General features: G+C 39.4%; 1 protein-coding gene across 1 annotated transcript in view; it reads right to left on the bottom strand.

The window, feature by feature from the left end:
• Window positions 1–19,406, bottom strand: part of OSBPL10 (oxysterol binding protein like 10) — a gene marked incomplete at both ends in the record, with an annotated part of 113,792 nt that overhangs the window by 75,120 nt on the left and 19,266 nt on the right. Inside the window, 2 exons of the mRNA XM_084279831.1 lie at window positions 2,648–2,727; window positions 4,449–4,624. Coding sequence (XP_084135957.1) covers window positions 2,648–2,727; window positions 4,449–4,624 — 256 coding nt within the window. The remainder of the gene's footprint in view (window positions 1–2,647; window positions 2,728–4,448; window positions 4,625–19,406) is intronic.

The raw sequence follows: 19,406 nt of genomic DNA, 5'->3' as shown, positions 1-19,406 counted from the left end.
CTCTGTGTCTTTACAGACTTTCCTAAGTAATTCCAGTCCCTAATCCCAACACAAAAGAGTAAGGTGGCTAAAAATAGCGGCATGATAATTTATGTAAATTTAAAATATTTTAAACAGTATGTTTCCACTCCCATGCTAATAATTATTAAAGAATCTTCACCTACAAGAGAAAGAAAAAGGAAAAAAAATCACAAAGAAATGCAGCAGTTCTTGCTTCCCTTACCTCCTACCAGGCAGTGTTTTTAAAGTACAAAACTTTGAGGAAAATAAAAAAGTTATAGAAAGGCATTTTTTTCTAGTTTCTGGAATCTCCATGAAGCATCACTCCCTTCTAACCAATCTGTGATCTCCAAAGTCTAATCATTGCAGTGCTAAAGCTTTTGATCACTTGCTTTTATAGAGAAAAGCAGAGAACTTTAAAACTTAGTTGTAGGTTAAATCCAAGTTAGCACTATATGCAGTGCTAAAGCCAGGGAAAATCTACCTCTCTGATAATACCCTAACCTTGAGAGGATGGAAAAAGGAAAACAATTAAATTGGAAAACAACAGAATAATCCTGTCAAAAGATTTGTTCCTCGAGACAGGCAGGCACAACATTGTGCTCCATTGTGCAAAGCAGTAGCAACTGCAGGAGTATTCTGACCAAGCAGAGTCGCACCTTAGTGAATCGAGTTTGCCGACCACACCAAGCTGTGTGGTGCAGCCAACATGCTGGATGGAAGGGACCCCAGCCAGAGTGACCTTGACAGGCTTTAGAGGTGGGTCTGTGCAAACTGCATGAAGCTCAACAAAGCCAAGTACATGGTCAGGGCAATCCCAAGCACAAATACAGGCTGGGCAGAACATGGGTTCTCCCTGAGGAGGACGTGAGGTTGTTCAGACAAGAAGCTCAACGTGACCAGGCAATGTGCACTTCGCAGGCCAAAAAGCCAATGGTATGCTGGCCAGCATCAAAAGAAGTGTCATCAGCAGGTCAAGGGAGGTGATTCACCTCCTCCACTCTGCTCTCATGAGACCCAACCCACAGTACTGCATCCAGTTCTGGGGCCTCTAACATAAGACAGACAGGAAGCTGCTGGAGCAAGTCCCAGAGGAGGGACACAACAACGATCAGAGGGCTGGAGCACCTGTGAAGACAGGCTGAGGGACCTGGGCTCCAGGATGACCTTACTGCACCTTTACAGAACATAATAGGCCCTACAAGAAAGCTGGAGAGGCACCATTTACACGGCCATGGAGTGACAGGGCATGGATTAATGGCCTTAAGCTGAAAGAAGGTAGATTTAGATTAGATATAAGGAATAAATTCTTCCCTGTGACAGTGGTGAGCCACTGGCACAGGCTGCCCAGAGAAGCTGTGGCTGCCCCCTCCCTGGCAGTGTTCAAGGCCAGGTTGGATGGGACTTTGGGCAGCCTGGCCTAGTGGAGGGTGTCCCCACCCATGACAGGGAGGTCAGAAATAGATGATCTTTAAGGTTACTTCCAGTCCAAAACATTCTCTGATTCTATGAGTAGCACTAGTCCTCAGCTACATAAAAATATCATATTTAGTATCACGCATGAGAATTGAAAGAGTACCAAAACACTGAAGTTACTTAATCTCCTACAAAAAGGGTTTTAATTACACCACAATTGTTTCCCAAAAAGTGCACATCACTGAAAAAGAAAAAATAGGTTGGTTTTATTTTACTTCACCCACTTGAATGATTGCCAGTCTCCTCAAAATACCACCCATCTTTCAAAAGTCCACTTTTCAGAGATACTCAGGATGACTCTGACCGCAGTTACCAGCAGAACGATATTCTCAACCTCTTAGGGTGAGAAGGATTCCTTTCTGCTTGTGTGGGTTGGGTTTTTTTAGTATTGCAAAAAATTAGTTGTGAGGAAAAAAAAAATATTCTTCATTCTTGTAAAGATACCAACAGAAGCTCTTAAAAAACTGAAGAGCAGGAATTACTTTTTTATTAGTGATTTAGGATTAACACCAAAAGCACACACAAAATAAATAAAAAAAATCAATTATTTCTCATAGGGATTATTTGTTTTTATTACATCAACTTCCAAGGTGCATTCTAATTTAAACAAATTTATGTCATTTCTACTTAGAAGCAGGGGACATCCTGAACCCATAGTTCTACTCTTTTTCAAGTGCAAACATCTTTTTACCTGTCCAAAATATTTATCTGTTTGAGGACAGAGATTTTGACTTCACTTCCCAAGATAAATATTTATATTCATGTGATGACTTCTCAGATTTGCTAAAGAAGTTGAAGGCTGAACATGGCTAATATCTACATGAGCTTCTATAATAAAAGACATTACATCCTATAACATAAATAAAACTAATATGTTAACATTTTTAAGTACTAATTAGGACATCACAAAGGAATTTATTAATAAACTTTTGACCCAATCACTCAACCATATAACGACAGCATCTGAACTGCACTTCATTAATTTCTCATAAATAGGACAATATTTATTAAGACTGCCCAAGTTAGTGGCATGTGACACTTACCACTTTTATTCACAAACCTCTGCACATCAAGCCACTAACTAGAGCAGTCAGTCTATTATTCAGATCACAATGTTCTTCACCTACACCACCTAAAACATAATAGTTACTTCTCTCTCTTAATTATTTACCTTAGAATTACCTTCCTTGTGGTGTTTGGCACAGGATCGAAGCTGAGTTATCCAGTATTGTTTTTCCTTTGCATCAGCAGCTAGAATAGAAACAAGAAAATGCAGGAATCGCACAGAAACTGATCGGGGAGGGAATCTTTATTGGTTAGGATGTACTATAAATTCTAATTTACACTATTGAAATTAAGTACAACACATCTAAAATTAAACTTCAGATAGCATGGCTAGTTGGTAGAGATATATATAGTCTTAATAGTTAAGATTCATAAGCTTATCACCTCCATTATCAAAATCAGAATTGCCTCAAGAATTTTTTTCTTACTATTTCATTTTTAATCCACTTTCACTTTACTCTCACCTCTCTCTGAATGCCAAGGGCCACACCACAGCATTTAAATCAATGAAACCTCTACACTCAGGCTATAAATCAGCTACCAGACAAGTTACCAGTTTCCCTGATACTTTAATACTTCTGTTTTAATGCAGATCAACAAAATGTCTCCTTAAACCTATGTGCCATTCATATGCAACACAAGAATGAAGAACACAATTTCCTCCCATACATCTCTGAAAAACCGTTTTAAAAATTATTGAAAAGACTGTCTACAGACCGTATCTGGTGAGTCTTGTGTAGTATTAATAAGTATATTATAGGAGAGAGGTTTACTTGGTTTTGTTTCTTTAAATAACGCACTATTACAGTAATTAAGAATAATTAAGAATACCAACACAGAGTGGATAATTTCAGCAAATATTTTCTTACTTCCTCTACTATTAAGCATCTCCATGTTTGTTGACTCAGCATAAAACTTATTTACTAATTTGAATTAAACTCATAAAACTCATTAAAAGCAGCATATTATAAGTATTTTATAATCTCAAGTGATTGGAAAAGCATCATAATGAAATCACTAATGTTCATGAGTTCTAATTGTGTCAAATCCCAAAACATTTTAACAGAAGCTCTCCCTGTTTGCTGTTGTGTTTCAGCTCTACACATAGATCAGCAATGCACTGGACCACAGGGGACTTCTGCATACTCTGTCCTGCTCATCAACTGACAAACCATGGTCAGAATAAAACTAACATAATTTTAAATTCCTGTACCACTCCATTACATGCCCAGGTTTTTTTTAATATAATTTTATTTTTTTTCATAAACTAATTTGATATTACAGTATCCAGATCAACCAACCATGCTGAAAATACCTTGGAATCAAAGTACTGCCCTTTTAAAAAACAAAACCAAACCCCATAAATATTGCAAAGTAACCCTCACATGCCCTATACTGACTTTCTTACATTTGGGAGCAAGGGAAGGCAAAATTTTATATTAAAGGTGCATTTGCTTATTCCAAGACTGACAAGCACTGAGCATCTGTAACAGCCTTCCACTGGCATTTTTCTTTTCTCTGACCCATCAAGAGATTTATAACTGCACATTATCTGTAGGATGGTGGCAGGGGAGAACAATATTAGAAACGAGATGCTATGCTGTGGACAGCAATGAAAGTGGCTTTTTCTTCCTTCATAAGCAAGTAAGATACACTGTACAATCAAAATGCCACAAAAACAGCTTATAGAAGGCATCCTGAGGTATCTTCTAGTCCCAAAAGTCTATATATTGTAAATTCACACATATTTTAACTCCAGATTGCTGCTGCACTGCATTTTGTAATATAGTATATAGCAATACAGCTGTATAACCACTATTTTCTGACAGCGTAGAGAAGAGAAATGAGACATGAGAGACGAGCAGGAATGGGAGATAACTCAGGTGGCACTTTAAGCAGTAACATACCTCTTAACTTGTACATCTCTCCGTTAGCAGAGTAGACCACCAACATGTGTGGCACTTCATCACTGGGCGATATTATAGCTCCAGCTAAGGACAAGGTTCCTCGAGGCTTCTGGTTTTTACTTTGTTCGTTGACGAAATACTGCAGAATCCCCGTCTCAAAGTCCAGCACAAAGTACCTGTTGAAAGAATTTGCAATAGCATAGTGTTTTTGTTGAAGGGTTTTTCAACATTCACTTAAAGAAGATCACAAGGATGATCTCAAATCAAGGACAAACAAATGAGGTTAAAGTAATTTTTTTTAATAACTCAATTCTATATGGTCCTGTTATTTTGATCGTTACATTTTAAGGACAGGAGTGAGCTACTCTAACTCATGTTTCTTTCAGATCAATGGTAAGATACACATACAAGACCTAAAAGCAAGGAAAGCAGTTTTTAACTGCAGAGGTTCCACTGAAGACACTTGAGACTGCTGCTTCTGGGGGGGAAGGTGGGTGTTGGGTTCCCCTGCCCCCTTTTCCAACTATAACCTTGAAAGACGTGGGAATTCCACACAACCAGTCTTTTGAAAAGGTGACACTGCTTTTGCAGAGGGATAAGCACAATTACAGACACCATGGTATTTTCACCTCTGTGATGATACTTCACATACAAATGTTGAGTGTGATTTTTACATCTGGCCAAGGGAATTGATCAGTGCCCAATAGGTAGGAAGTATGGAAACCAATGCATAAAAAAAACCAATTAAGTGGCCAGAGAAGTAAATTCTACATTCGCTTTGGTCATTCTGCTAACAAACTCTAACAAGGAAAAAAACATTTTTTTACTGCTGATGATCATATATTTAGGATCAGGAAAGAGTGAAAATCCAGTAACCACAAGGAGGGGGTGTGTTTTTTTAAAAAAAAGGTTTCGACTAACAAGCTATTGCACAATAACCCAACTGCTAGGACTGGAAGATCAAACAAACAAAACCAAACTAATTGCATTGTCCAAGCTCACTAAATGAAAGCGAAAATGTTTCAGACTGTCAGTCTCCAGAACTGGAAATAAAAAAATTGGGGTTGTTTGGGGTTTTTTTTCCTCAAAAATAAACTTGTATTTTACAGCAGCACAGATCTTAAGTTCAATTTCCCTGGTTCAATTCAATGAACCATGGCATGACACTGGGCAGTTATTTGACATTTTAACTCTTTGCTAAGACAGGACAACCAGCAACCTCCTAGCTCACACACAGGACAGTTTGCCATGACTCCCAAGACTGTAGATCACAAAAATGCAGGTTACTCTCTTAGCTCCAACTAAAAAGCCAGCCTTGACAATCTGGCTAATACCACCAACACAGGCATTTAGAATGCACACTCTTTGCTATTGTTGCTCTAGGGAGGATTAGCACAGGCCATATGAATTTCTAAACAGTATTTCAGAAACTGTGATTATTCGGACTTCTATAGCTCTGTATACCCTGAATTTGCTCAAGTCACTACCTCATTTTGAAAGTAGTATTTTGTCTTAACCCTTTTCCAGTAGCCCCATATATAGAACACCTAAGCTTTCCCATCACAAAGTATTTTCAGGATTGTCTTCACAGCCTGTTGAAGTTACAGGTGTTCTTGTGCTCATCTCTTCATTCAAGCCAAATAAGCCTGGACATGATGGAAGTAATCACTGCCTAAGATTTACAGGGCTTCAGACATCTTGCTTGGGCAACTTCCCTTTGCCCCACTTATGTACAGCTCTCTACCATCACCTTCACACCAAGACAAAGATCAAATTCTCTTTAAATTATTTCAGACTAACAGTCCCTGTTCCAAATAACATTAAGGTAACTGCATCACTGCACCCCTCACTTCTGCACTGACTCCATCTTCCACATCTCTCACGTTCCTCTGCATCCCTTCCCTAACAAGTGGAAATACTCCCTTTTATAAGCACCATCACATCAACGTCTCTTCACCTTCCCTCTACAGTTCATCTTCACCACACATGCAAAAAAAAAGGGGGACTAGACAAATGGCAAGCTGAATGCCACTACTACAGCTTTTTCAGCAGGAGACCCTAAATGGAAACTGTCACAACTTCAGATCCCCTTACTGACCCGTATCACACCAGTCCATAACCATCCTGTTCTTTTTGTCATTTAAATGATTTTACAATACTGCTCACCCACTTACAAAGCATTTTTTTCTCTTCAGGTTGCTTTGCAGGGAAAGAGGACACACTCAACCACAGGTGACAACCGCAAAATTGGTAAATATACCATAAAAAAATATGTATATCAGACTTGCACATTTCATAGTAAAATTTAATTTCACTCCTCAGTCTCCATTTTCCTTAGCCATATTAGGAATATCTGTTACATAGTCAGGAGAGCTGAGAAAATTATACAGTTGCTTAAACCTAGGGCTAGTGCTTCTGTCCATCCAAGTTTTCAGTAACATCTTTGGGTTTAAACAAACAAGTCAAAGCTTCATATGCAGCAATGTCCAATCTGAGCCTGTGCCAAACTCATTATAATTTAATTGTCCTGTATTGTTTGGGTACAAATCATTTATTTCAACCGTTGTTATCAGGCCATCTTTTATAGACCACTACCTTGGAAAACATCATTGTGGTTACTGCAGTACAGCTCTACAATTAGCAAAGGGAGGAACAAGAATTTCAAAAAAAATAAAGGCAAGAAAAATAATCTTTCTTTCTCCTATCAAGACTGAAGGTTGGGGGAAAAAATTCTCTATTAGAAGAGAATCGAGTTACATCAACACTTCAACCCAGAAACATTTGCCTGCTAGAGAAGCAAAACACTCCCAGAATGACAGTAAGCTCCATGAACATGGGCTTTGCATCGCCATGAAGCAGCCCCAGCCACTCAAGTACAGAATACAGCTTTATCCATCTGAGCACAGCAACTTCTGCAAATCCCGATGTGCAGACACAGCATCCTTCCACATCCTTATCAAAGCTACAGCAGTAGCATTAATTTGACCTTCAGCCAAACACAACCTGTTTTACGTACAGTCTCAGAGAAACAGAACATTATCATTGGCCTTGTACCTTCAACTTTGAATATTTGTGATGTCTTAGAGGCCTGTAAATATATTTCCAGTACAACTCAAGCACTAATCTTAAGAAAGGAAAAAGTAACCCGTTTTGGCAAGCCTTGGTGTCACCCTCTTCAAGTATTGTCTTCTTTCTTATCCCAGATTAAGCAGGTTCTGTCTCTCCCAACTTTGGAAGTTGTAAGAGAAGAATTTACAGAAACTTAAATCCCAACCACCGCAGAAAACCTTGTGTCAACAAAACAGTTTTCCTGTGACTTTAGAGAGCTCAGGAACTTTTCACAGGCATACTGACTGACTGTAACACTGTTCCAACCATACAGAACCAAGTATTTGCTTTTCAAGAGTTATGGTTTAACACCTAACTTCCCTCTTCACATCTCACACATTGGTATCACAGAAATAGACAGACAGGAGTAAACTGCAGAGTCAACTGTAGTTTCTCATGAGAGAAGCAGAGGGGATACTGCACTCTGAAAACTGCTAAAAGGATGGGGAAACCCAGGAAATGGAATTAGGAATAAACATCAAATCAAGCAGCAGAAGACTTCATACAAGGGGAGAGGGGGACATGATGACATGACACACAACAGGGGACAGAAGGAGAAGAAATAGAAGCAGCTTTCAAAATATGTTTCCTTGCCATCACCAACCAAGTGATGAGCCAGTTCAGGTCATCACAAAAACACAGAAGAAATGGAGACCAAATTCTTTCGTTAACTGAAGATGGAAAAGGATTTTATTTATATATATCTATATCAGAATGGAAGTAAGATAATGGCACATGTTCCATTTTAGAAGCCACATGTAACTGTATCAAAAAGGACAAGGATATATTCTGAGTTCCAGAAGTCATCTGTTGGGCACAGTAGGGAAATAACCCCACTAAACTCTCCAGAGCTCATCAATCTTGCCACTTTATCCTGTATTTCTCTACTGGCCTTGCTTGCACAGCAACATTTACCCATCACATCATCTTTTCTGTAATTAAGTTACAGATTAACACTGAGGAAAACTAACACACTCCTTAGAGATCAGTCAGGTAGCGCAGTTATACTGTACTGGATACGAAGAATTAGGGCTAAACAGAAAATGATGAAATCACAGTTACTGACAGATATTTCTAAAATACAGCTAAATTGTTCTGTTATTCCAGATTTGGACAAAAGCATAATTTTAGGGTTGTTTTGGGGGTTTTTTTTAAGTTAATATTAATTAAAAGAACCCATCTAACGATAAGATGGAAAATCACCACTTTAACACATTTCAGGCAGTTTTAACTGCTTAAGCACGACTCAAAGTAGCCAAGTAAAATTACAGGCAAGAGAAAGCAGGGCATTTCACACAAGCAAAGCCTTGGACAAGGAATGCCTCACTTTCTGTGCTGAGCACATCTCAGAAACCAACTACCTGAAAAGAAATTTTCACTACTCTGCAATCCCAAGAAGTTTTCAGATAGGACTACTAAATCCTTCCATTGTGTAATGTATTCCCAATGACTTGAAATCTCCCCACACCCTTCATCCTGTCAGGTCAGTCTTCTCAACCAGGTTTCACACAGCTTCCACTTTTAATTCCTAATACAATAGAGACTTTTTTTTATATATACAGACTTTTGCAACTGGACAACTGCAATCCCAGTCAAATCTTCAACTAGGGACTTAATCTAATAAAGCACTTCCCTATATTGCTTACTTCCTTGGGTTCATGAGCTGGCCTACATGAGAATCCATGCTTCACATTTGGGCTGTGTCTGACCCGAGAGCTCATCTGTTTCAAATTGATACAGATGCCTAAGCACTGCACAGTAGCACAGACAAATCATTTGACTAAAGACAAAATCTTCCCTAATCTCCAAACAATGCAACAGGTTTCCTTATATGATGACCTAACATGACAGCTACTTCTGGATGGAGAAATATGCTGGGTTTCTCCAGCAGGCTAACCTAGGTTTCAGCTTTTTAGAGATTTTCTTCCCAGTTAATTTCTCACTGATGGACAGACCTTTTCTCTCTAATAGACACATTTGCTTCTAAACCAGTCTCACAACAGGTACTTTTTAACCTGTTTTGTATTTGCTTTAACCATAAAAATGTGAATTGCTCAGATAAAATGCACTGATTTGAAACAGCACAAAGTCTTCACCCCCATTTAAAACCTCAATAGGCAAAATCACCTTTCTTATCACATGAGAGAAGCAACAATTCATGTAATTCTCCTTCTCAGATTGCTGAATTTATTATTCCAGACAACATAACAAATACTGTGCTCCATGTTGTGGTTTAACCCCAGCCAGTACCCAAGCAGCACGCAACCACTTGCTTACCTCCTCCCAACTAGGAGATGGTGAGAATGGGAAAAAAACCAAAACCTCCTGGGCTGAGATAAAGACCATTTAACAGAACAAAGGAAGAGAATAATAATATTAGTAATAATAGTAATTATTATTGTTAGTTATATTTATTTTTAATATAGTAAAAAAACCCCAAGCAATGCCCAAACGCAACTGCTCACCACATGCAGAAGGAAATAAAACACAACCCGATGCCCAATTCATTTCCAGGCAGCCATCTCATCTCCCTCCCAGCTGTCTTTCCCAGTTCTATACATAACAGCATGATGCTATATGGTATGGAATGACCCTTTGGCCAGCCTGGGTCAGCTGTCAAGGCTGTGCTCTCCTAGCTTCCCGTGCACCTGGCAAGCTGTGGGAAGCAAAAAGTCCTTGACTTAGTAGACACTACAACTACATAGCAACAACTAGAAACATCAGTGTGTTATCAACATTATTGTCATCCTAAATCTAAAATACAGCACCATCCCAGCTACTAGAAAGAAAATTAACTCTCAGGTGAAACCATGACACTCCACTACCATTTTAGCATCAAATCAACCAAGAATAGAAGCAGCTTGCCAACAGAACTTCGCTACCTTCTCCTTCTACCACTTTGTTCTCAACATTTCTAAGCTTCCAAACACATGTTCCTTTCACTCATTCCAATTTTCCTCCAGTCACTGCTAGGGTATGTTCTTCAGTGAATCGATTCTCCTCAAAAAGAGAATGTTTTCATGAACAATGAATCAGACTATTCTGTAATTTTCCTTTTTTTTTTTTTCCTGTAATGTTGTTAAACTAGATAAGAATCATAGGATAGAAAGTAAATGGCTGTGTCAAAGAAAAGCAAAGTTTATGGTTCCAAGAACTGAGATGTCACATAGAAATATTTCATTCTTAAGAAACGGCATCTTATTAGGCCATCTTGGAGACGACATTTATGCAACCACTTAATTCTTTTTTTCCCCTTTTACCTTGAGCCATAAGATTAATGTAATTATTCGTGCCAATAAAGATAAAGTAAAGCTTACACATTTGACAGTCAAGGACTTCATTATTAAAAATCATCTCTAAAGTTGTCATTTAAAGACAGGTAGCTGGGAGAACATGCTTACATTTCAGTAACTGTTTAACATCTTTTATTCATTGAGGTTCCTCCATTTATCATCTTCTAGCATAAGAAAACATAAAAAACACAGTATTCACATTAAAATTTTCACCAACTTTAAGCATCTCTGAATGAAAATTGATTTTTTAAAATAGTAATTTTTCTGCATTATTGTAACTGCATATGGGTCAAGCTGAACTACAATTTGCTGGATACTTTTAGAAATGTTCCATTATTATCCACAGCTAATACATGGATTTCTTAGTTTTGATCATCATTTTAACATCCACAGAACTCTCACACAAATAATATCTTCAGAGAAATCTCCTTTCCTGTTAAGTCCCAATCAAACTTTTCAGTTTACAAGTAAGCACACTTTAAGAACCAAAATGTCACTTGTCACAGCATCTGAAGAAGCTACAATTGTTACTGATAAGTTCATCAACTTCTGCTTGCCATACCAACCGACTTTCAACAGTCTGAAATCAGAATTGTAGGATGGTTTAAGTTGGAAGGGACCTCAAAGCCATCTAATTCCAAGTTCCCTGCCACAGGCAGAGACACAGAATTACAAGGCTGGAAAAGACCTTTAAGATCAAGTCCAACTATTCCTATCCTATGCTAAACCATATCCCTAAGTACCTGATCTACCCGTCCTTTAAACACATCCAGAGAAGGTGACTCACCTCCTGGGCAGCCTGTTCCAGGCCCTGACAACTCTTTCAGTAATTTTTTTTTTCCTAACATCTAATCTGAAGCTGCCCTGGGGCAGCTTTGTGCCATTTCCCCTTGTCCTGTCTCCTGCCGCCTGGCTGAAGAGACCATCACCCACCTCTCTACAACCTCCCTTCAGGTAGTTGTAGGTGGTGATAAGGTCTCCCCTCAGCCTCCTCTTCTCTAGGTTGAACATCCCCAGCTCCCTCAGACGCTCCTCATAGGATTTGCCCTCCAGTCCCTTCACCAGCCTGGTTGCCCTTCTCTGCACTGGGTTGAGGACCTCAGTGTCCTTCTGATGGTGAGGAGCCCAGAACTGGACACAGTGCTCAAGGTGTGGCCTCACCAATGCCGAGTACAGAGGCACAATCACCTCTCTAGGCCTACTGACCACACTGTTTTTGATACAAGCCAGGACGCTGTTGCCCTTTCTGGGCACACTGCTGACTCATATTCAGCCAGCAATCAACCAACACCCCCAGGTCCTTCTCTGGCTGACAGCTCTCCAGCCAGTCTTCACCCAAGCCTATATTGCTGCATAGAACCTGCAACTACAACACATTGCTCAAAGCTCCATCCAACCTGGCCTTCCAGAGAGAGGACACTGACATCTTCATTGGCCAGAATTCTATACCATCAGCAATAAACATGCTGACCAGATTTTATTTAAGGAAAAAGAGACTACAGTAAGCATATCTATATTCGTTTTTCTAATTTTAAATGTAAACATGGGTTGCTTTTTATGACCAAGGGAGGAAAAGCAGTTTTTAAAATGCATAGATTTGTTTTCCCCATCAGGCATAGAATTCATACAGGTTTGTGGAAAAGTATGTTCATCATTATGAGCTATAGCATAGCAAAACATGGCACACTGAGGGGTAACAACTGCAGAGTAAGGGCAAACGCATAAACACAAGGTGCAGTTCATACCAAAACAGCACTTACCGCTCAACGCCCACCCAGATGGATGGATGCTTTGTCATTTAGTAGTCCTTGCCACCTCCCCTTATTATTTGTTCTAAATCCACTACTACTTAATAATTAAACAGACTCCAATTTTTGTATTGCTGAGAGAGAGCAGGCTAGCAGTGGCATAATGTGGGGAATAAATGGGCTGGTGCAATCTGGCAATGTTATTACTCAGCCTGATTCAGTTCACAGATTAAAAACAGAGCTTCCAGATAGGAACATACATTTTCTTTTATAAGAAAAACAACCAAGATCTAAAACAAGATATTACCTCCACTTCTAGTAACTTGCATGTAATGTAATGAAAATATGAACTTTAGAAAGACATGTTTCTATGAGCAAGATACAGATAACAAGTGACAACCAGTTACATGCACCATCTGCATTCCACATCTGAGGGGAAGGCAGGGCTCTCTATGACACAGCACTGCTGCTAAACTAGTTCTCACTGAAGACAGGTGCACCAGATAGTCAACTGCAGTCATCTGGACACCAAAATTAAGGAAGCTGTTTGGCTTATTCTCTCTCCAGCCCACTCATCCACCTTATCCAAGAGCAAGACTTTGCTCCTTTGAGAAAATACAACTACTGAGACCTACTTCACTCTGTACAAACAACTGATTCCCTGTTCCAAGTCTTTACACAGAATCTGTCTGCCCCAACTAGCAAAAAAACAAACCCCAAACCACCCACCAACCAGTAAACACAAGGCAGCTATTCAGAAATTAAGCCCTTTGTTTTCTGTTTTCTAGCTAAAGTGAGTTGAACGTTAAGTAGTTCAGATTTCACCTACCCATCCCAAGAGGAGGCAAAGCAGTGGAAGGTATTCTAGTTGGAAAGCATCCTAAGTCTATCCAGAGAAACAACTGTTAAGAGGACCTATAAGCTAAGAAGGTGAGTAGTAAGGAAATGAGAAAAACTGACTCCATTGTTTTCATTACCATAAATAACCTACAGAAAATAACCGGGGGGGGGGGGAGCGGAATGGGACAGGGGTGACTTTCCCAAAATAAAGAAAACAGATATACAGAATAAGACATTCAATACTTTCTAGCTTGTGAAAGCAGCTTTTCTATATTAATATTTGTAATTCTCTCTGCTCACATTAAGAGTTGTCAAAACTGCTATTGAGCAAACAGCTGCATCACCACAAAGTTTTAAATGTCTCCCAAAACAATGACAGCCATGCCAGGAATCTTATTGCCTATTCTTTCCTCTAACAAAAAAACACACTAAAATTCTCAGCAACTCAGAAGTATTTGACCTTCCATTAAAAAAAAGTTTTTGGCTTGACACTTTCTGCAACAGCTTCAGTGAGATTTGACACATTTGGCAAGCACACTTCACAACAAAAATTGCCTAGTGCCTAGCATAAGCTCATCATCCACAAAGTACTTACAAAACGAAGTATAAATTAAACCATTCAGAGGACGGCCCAAAATATAACCCTCCAACAAGCCTGGGCTACATCAAAACCAGCATAACCAGCAGGCCAAGGGAGGTGATTCTCCTCCTCTGCTCTGATCTCCTGAGACCCCATCTTCAGTACTGCATCCAGCTCTGGGGCCCCAGTACAAGAAAAATACTGAGCTGTTGGGAGCAAATCCAGAGGAGGGCCCCAAAGATGGTCAGAGGGCTGGAGCATCTCTCCTATGAAGCTGGGGTTGTTTAACTGGAGAAGAGAAGTCTCCAGGGAGTTCTTACAGCAGACCTTCAGTGCCTAAAGGGGGACTACAGGAAAGCTGGAAAAGGACTGTTTATCAGGGAGCATAGTGATAGGACAAGGGATAATGAGTTTAAAATAAAAGAGGTTAGATTTAGATTAGTTACTAGGAAGAAATTCTTCTTATCAAGGATGGTGATGCCCTGGCACAGGCTGCTCAGAGATGCTGTGGCTGCCCTCTCCCTGGCAGTGTTCAAGGCCAGGTTGGACGGGGCTTTGGGTAACCTGGGCTAGTGGAGAGTGTCCCCACCCATGGCAGGGGAGTTGAAACTAGATGATCTTTAAGATCCCTTTCAACCCAAACCAGTCTGTGATTCTATGATACGTCACACAACAAATTCAGAAAGCCTGAAATGCAGAGTCAAATGCTCTACCACATAAATCAAATCCACTAAGACCCACTTTCCTAAAATAGAAGCATCCCAAAGACCTATTTGAAGAAAAGTAGGCAAAAAGAACACAGTGCTGAATGCAGCCATTGTGAACACTGCTCCTCAGAGCACTGAGTCCAACAGCTGATGCAGTTATGTGTTATTGTTCCAACAGTTGCTACTTTAAGTAAGGACATGCACACACAAAACACATTTCCAGGAAGGTCATATATGAAGACATGAATAATAAAGTGAGATTTTACCAAGGGCAGCATTTTACAGGGATTTCTGTCTGCTACTTGCCATATTCCGCAGAAGAGTTCATGGACTGAAGGGAGATGGGACCCTAGTTTGGTCTCTCTGGTATTTGCTACCAGAACAATCATAAATTAATCAAATATATCCATTTGACAGCCTAGTAAACTCATCCACAATCAAAATTCTCTGCAATTTGCAGCTAATAAATTTTGGTAATCCCAAACATATGCCAAAAGGGGCTGCTGAACAAAAATTCAACTGAAATACCTCCACACCACCCTCCTTTACCTTTGGCAACTAGAGCCTGCCCTCTGAATTAGATTGAAAGAGAGGGGTATTATTACTGGAAGGACAGAAAATGTTGGACTGGAGCAGTAAACACACACGTGGCTACGACAGAATATCTTCCAATGGCCCCACTCTAAAATTTTGTGTCACTTCCCTCTTACATTGTTCCAAAGATGAATCAAACCCCAATTTGCAGAGGTTAAATTAGTTTATGTTTCTCTGACTTCTGCCTCCCAAGTATTCCTCTCCTCCAACAAACTGTATTCCTCACTGGCAAGAATTAACCCTAACTCAACCCAGGAATACTGTTATTGGATATTATGTCCCATCTAGGGGAGGCACCTCCATACATCAAACGTCTTCGTATTTTGAGAGCCCTCTCTTGCTGCCAAGAATTACAGGCATTCTGTATATAGAAAAACATTCAGCTAAAAGAAAACCAATATATGACCCTGCAGTTTTATGCCAGACCTCATGTTAGTCAAGATTTAACATTTAGAGAAAAAATACTTTCAGGGGCTGAAATATTAACAAAACAAAAAAAGAAAAAAGCACAGAGAACAACCCCGAACAACACCACAAACAATGAAACGGATGAAGAAACAACTGCTGGATGACAAACCAAGGAAGCGACAGCCCAGCATTTCCAGGTGGGAACATCAGGCAAACTATTCAGTTAAACAGACAAGAGACTGCAAATAGACTTGGTTCAAATTACAAGACTGCTCCAGCTTCAATTAGAGTAGCTGTAGAGTAGTAGTTCAGCTACTTTTAAGTGCTGCTTTTCGCTCAGTTTAAGAATGAGAGGACCAAAATTGGGACTATCATTCAAGTAATATCTTAAGCCAGTTACAAGACAGTCTGTTATCTCAGTCCAAAGTAATCTGGCTGCATGTCTTCAAGTTAAAAGCCAGGGAAATTGTCTGTATCGGTGAACCCTAATGAGTCTGTTTCTCACAGGTGAATACAGTCCCAAGCACAACAGTAACAGCCGGCAGTGCTAAACTGGAGAACTTCAGAGGGTTGACCTGCACATAAATAAGTAGTAGTAAATGTCAATACAAGCAGATTGACCACTGGAGTTCTTTGCAATTCATTTTTACTGCTTACTGGAAAACAAGGTTGCTTTAAGAGAGACTGTAAAAACCCCAAAGTCACAGGAAAGGTATCTCAACTAAATCCTATGCTATAAAATCTGCTCTATTTTGTATATAGTAATGAACAAAATAGCTAAATCACTGAAGTGTCTTCAACGTTACTTAGCTCTTCCCTCAATTGTAATCATTAATCACAAAATATAAAAGGCTAGATAGGATTCATAAATCCTCTTAATAAAAGATGTCACCAACCCAAAAGTTTTCAATAGAAAAGATCTTGCTGAAAATTAATTAAAGCAGTCACACATGTCACGGTTTGTGGAGGCAGAACCTCAGCTTTATTAAAACCTACCTGCTGCCAACAAACAAGGGGCAGACAATTCACAAAGGAAATGAAGTGGAAGGATGAAGGAGTACAAAAGCAGAAGTTTGGCAACAGGACGTGCCAAAAGGTTTTCAGTAAATTTACCTAAAACTAAATAAACAGAAATCTGAAGAATCATTTGACACTACAGTCAAAAATAAAGCACTCTACTAGCTAGACTTCCAAGCACCATCCAGAGCAAACACTCTCCTACAGCAGGTTATATGTACTACAGGCTAATAATTAGGTTAGTGAAGGTTGGGTTCCTATTTCTCTCAAAGCTAGTTCATCAACATCTTGAACATACCCTTAAGGAAAAGAATTAGTTGGTTACTTGTTCCAAGGCTTATTAGGCAATTGGCAGAAAGGCCAACATCAGAGTGCACTTTAATAATACATTTGTATCGTTCTCTTAAGGTACATATGGCGTTACACTGTCTCCTGATAGCTGCATAGTTTCAATAGACTAAGCAAGCACATACTGGAAGCAGCAAAAATGCAACTGGGGTACTCTGAAGCTGGAATACTCAAGAAGAAATAAAATACTTTTTCATCATTGTTGGCCAGGTCAATTTTCTGCCATGTTAGTAAGCTGAACTCCATTACCATACAATCAGCAGAACATCAGAGTCATGGAAAGAAGAAGTGAAAGGAGGTTGTCCCCCTTTTGTTGACATGCTCTTAATTCAGCTTATGAAACCATACCTTCTGAGAGCAATTTTAATAATACAGTGCTTTACTGTATTTATCAGAAGGAATAAACCTGTAGAGACTAATTCTGATGCTTCTGTTAACTCTCATTTGGTCTTTTCTATTTCCAAGACCACTAAGTGATGGTGCATGGTCTGAGGTTTGGAGTTTTGTTTTTCAATCACAGAGAAATAACTGTAACAGCATTTTTTCTCATTCATTTCACTCTTGATTCTTCATGTTATCGTCTGCTGTCTTACCCCCTGCTAATATAAAAACTTACAAGTATGTAAAAAAGTAAGCCTTCAAGTGAAAATGCAAATCTAATATATTCTGTACATTCAACATTCTTAGACATGTTGTATACAAAACAAGGTATATCACTCCTACTGTGATTAAAGGTGATCAGCAAGCAGAAAAAGCACCCTCTTTGTTCCTTTGTGATGTGTAAGAGACATCGAAGATGCTCTCCTCCAGTTGTGTCAGGCTCAAGATATTACTTCCAGCTTCCCCTAGTCTTCCTGAAAGAGTAATGTGCCAGAAATGCCACCAAAAGGTAACAAATAAAAATAAAGTCATTGTTGTAGAGCAAACAGGGAAATATTCAAATGTGTACAGCAATCTACATGAGTCTGTCCCTCTTTCCATTTGATTCCATGCCATTCACTCCATCTTGTGTCCTTTCTCACTACATACTTTCGCATCCCAAATCTTGAAAAACTTCCAATAGGTACCATTTTAAAATAAAGTCACATTTATTGCTGAATACCTGCAGGCTCCAAACCACAAGTGCACCTAATGCATGCTGTGACAGCAGAAGCTGTTACATCCTCCCACTGCCTGCTCCCCACCACTTCAACACCAGCGACCACCACCCCTGCAGAGCGGCATCTAACCAACTCTACCAAAGTCCTGTGCTCAGTGGAACTAAAACTGACAGACCCATCACAGATGGCAGTGTATCACCTTGCCACATTATGCACAACAGCAGCTGATGGCACGGACTCACAACCTCTATTACAATGGTTAAACAAGTGAAGAAGTAACACGAGTGCTAAATGAGGGATCAGAAACTGGCCTCAGTTGAAACAAATGATCGCTTCCCTCTCCCTCAAACTGGTGTGCAAAGCTTATTCCCAACTGTGGGTTACATTTACATATCTTGTATTTTCTTCACAGTACAGTGAACCTCACCTCATACAGTTCAGCTGGTTTACAAACCTCATCCAAACTTAGTTCAGTACAGCTCCTCTTCTCTGCTAGATGGCTACAACTCATCCCTTGGGTCCTCCCCAGTGCTCTCAAACTGAATGGGAACTAACTGAATTTGCTAAGCCAGAGGAAAAAAAAATGTAGGACGGTTGAGAGAGGGTCTCCCTCACTCACCAGTGGAAAAACAAAAAAGTTTCTCATCTTATGGTCTTTTGAAAGCAGTTGGTACAAGCTACAACAAAAGCAAAGAGGTCATTCAGACACCATCTATCAGCCAACCACAAAATACATTCATGCTTATGAATGCAGACAACTAGAATATGCAAAATAATTTGTAACTACCAAATCATTATAATAAGTCTACAAAGAGAGATAAGCCATGTTCACTTTTCTCTCTTAACTATGCAATAACTTTTACAGTTTCTTCTCCTAATCTGCTTTTCCAACATCGCTATTTGGAAGAAAGTCAAAGATATTTAATTCTGTGCAAGTTACTGATGGGAGATTCTAAAGAACATGACATTCCTCTGGAAGCCAAAACCCTTCAAAAATTATATTTAACCTGATTTACATTTGATGCATTTCCATGGATGAAGACTTTCAAAATCAGCACAGACATCCTTTCATCATTGTTAGCATTCTACTGAACAAGTCAATTCCAGAACAGAAAGTGAAGAAAATACATATAGTAGCTCTGTTATTTCTCAATACATACAATTCCTTTATGATCAGTAAAGTGAGGGTGGTGTTAGTCCTTCCATGTCTGTAGC

This window comes from Gallinula chloropus, assembly GCF_964237585.1.
Source record: "Gallinula chloropus genome assembly, chromosome: 2".
NCBI classification, from domain to species: domain Eukaryota; kingdom Metazoa; phylum Chordata; class Aves; order Gruiformes; family Rallidae; genus Gallinula; species Gallinula chloropus.
This window is presented reverse-complemented; position numbering and strand designations above follow the sequence as displayed.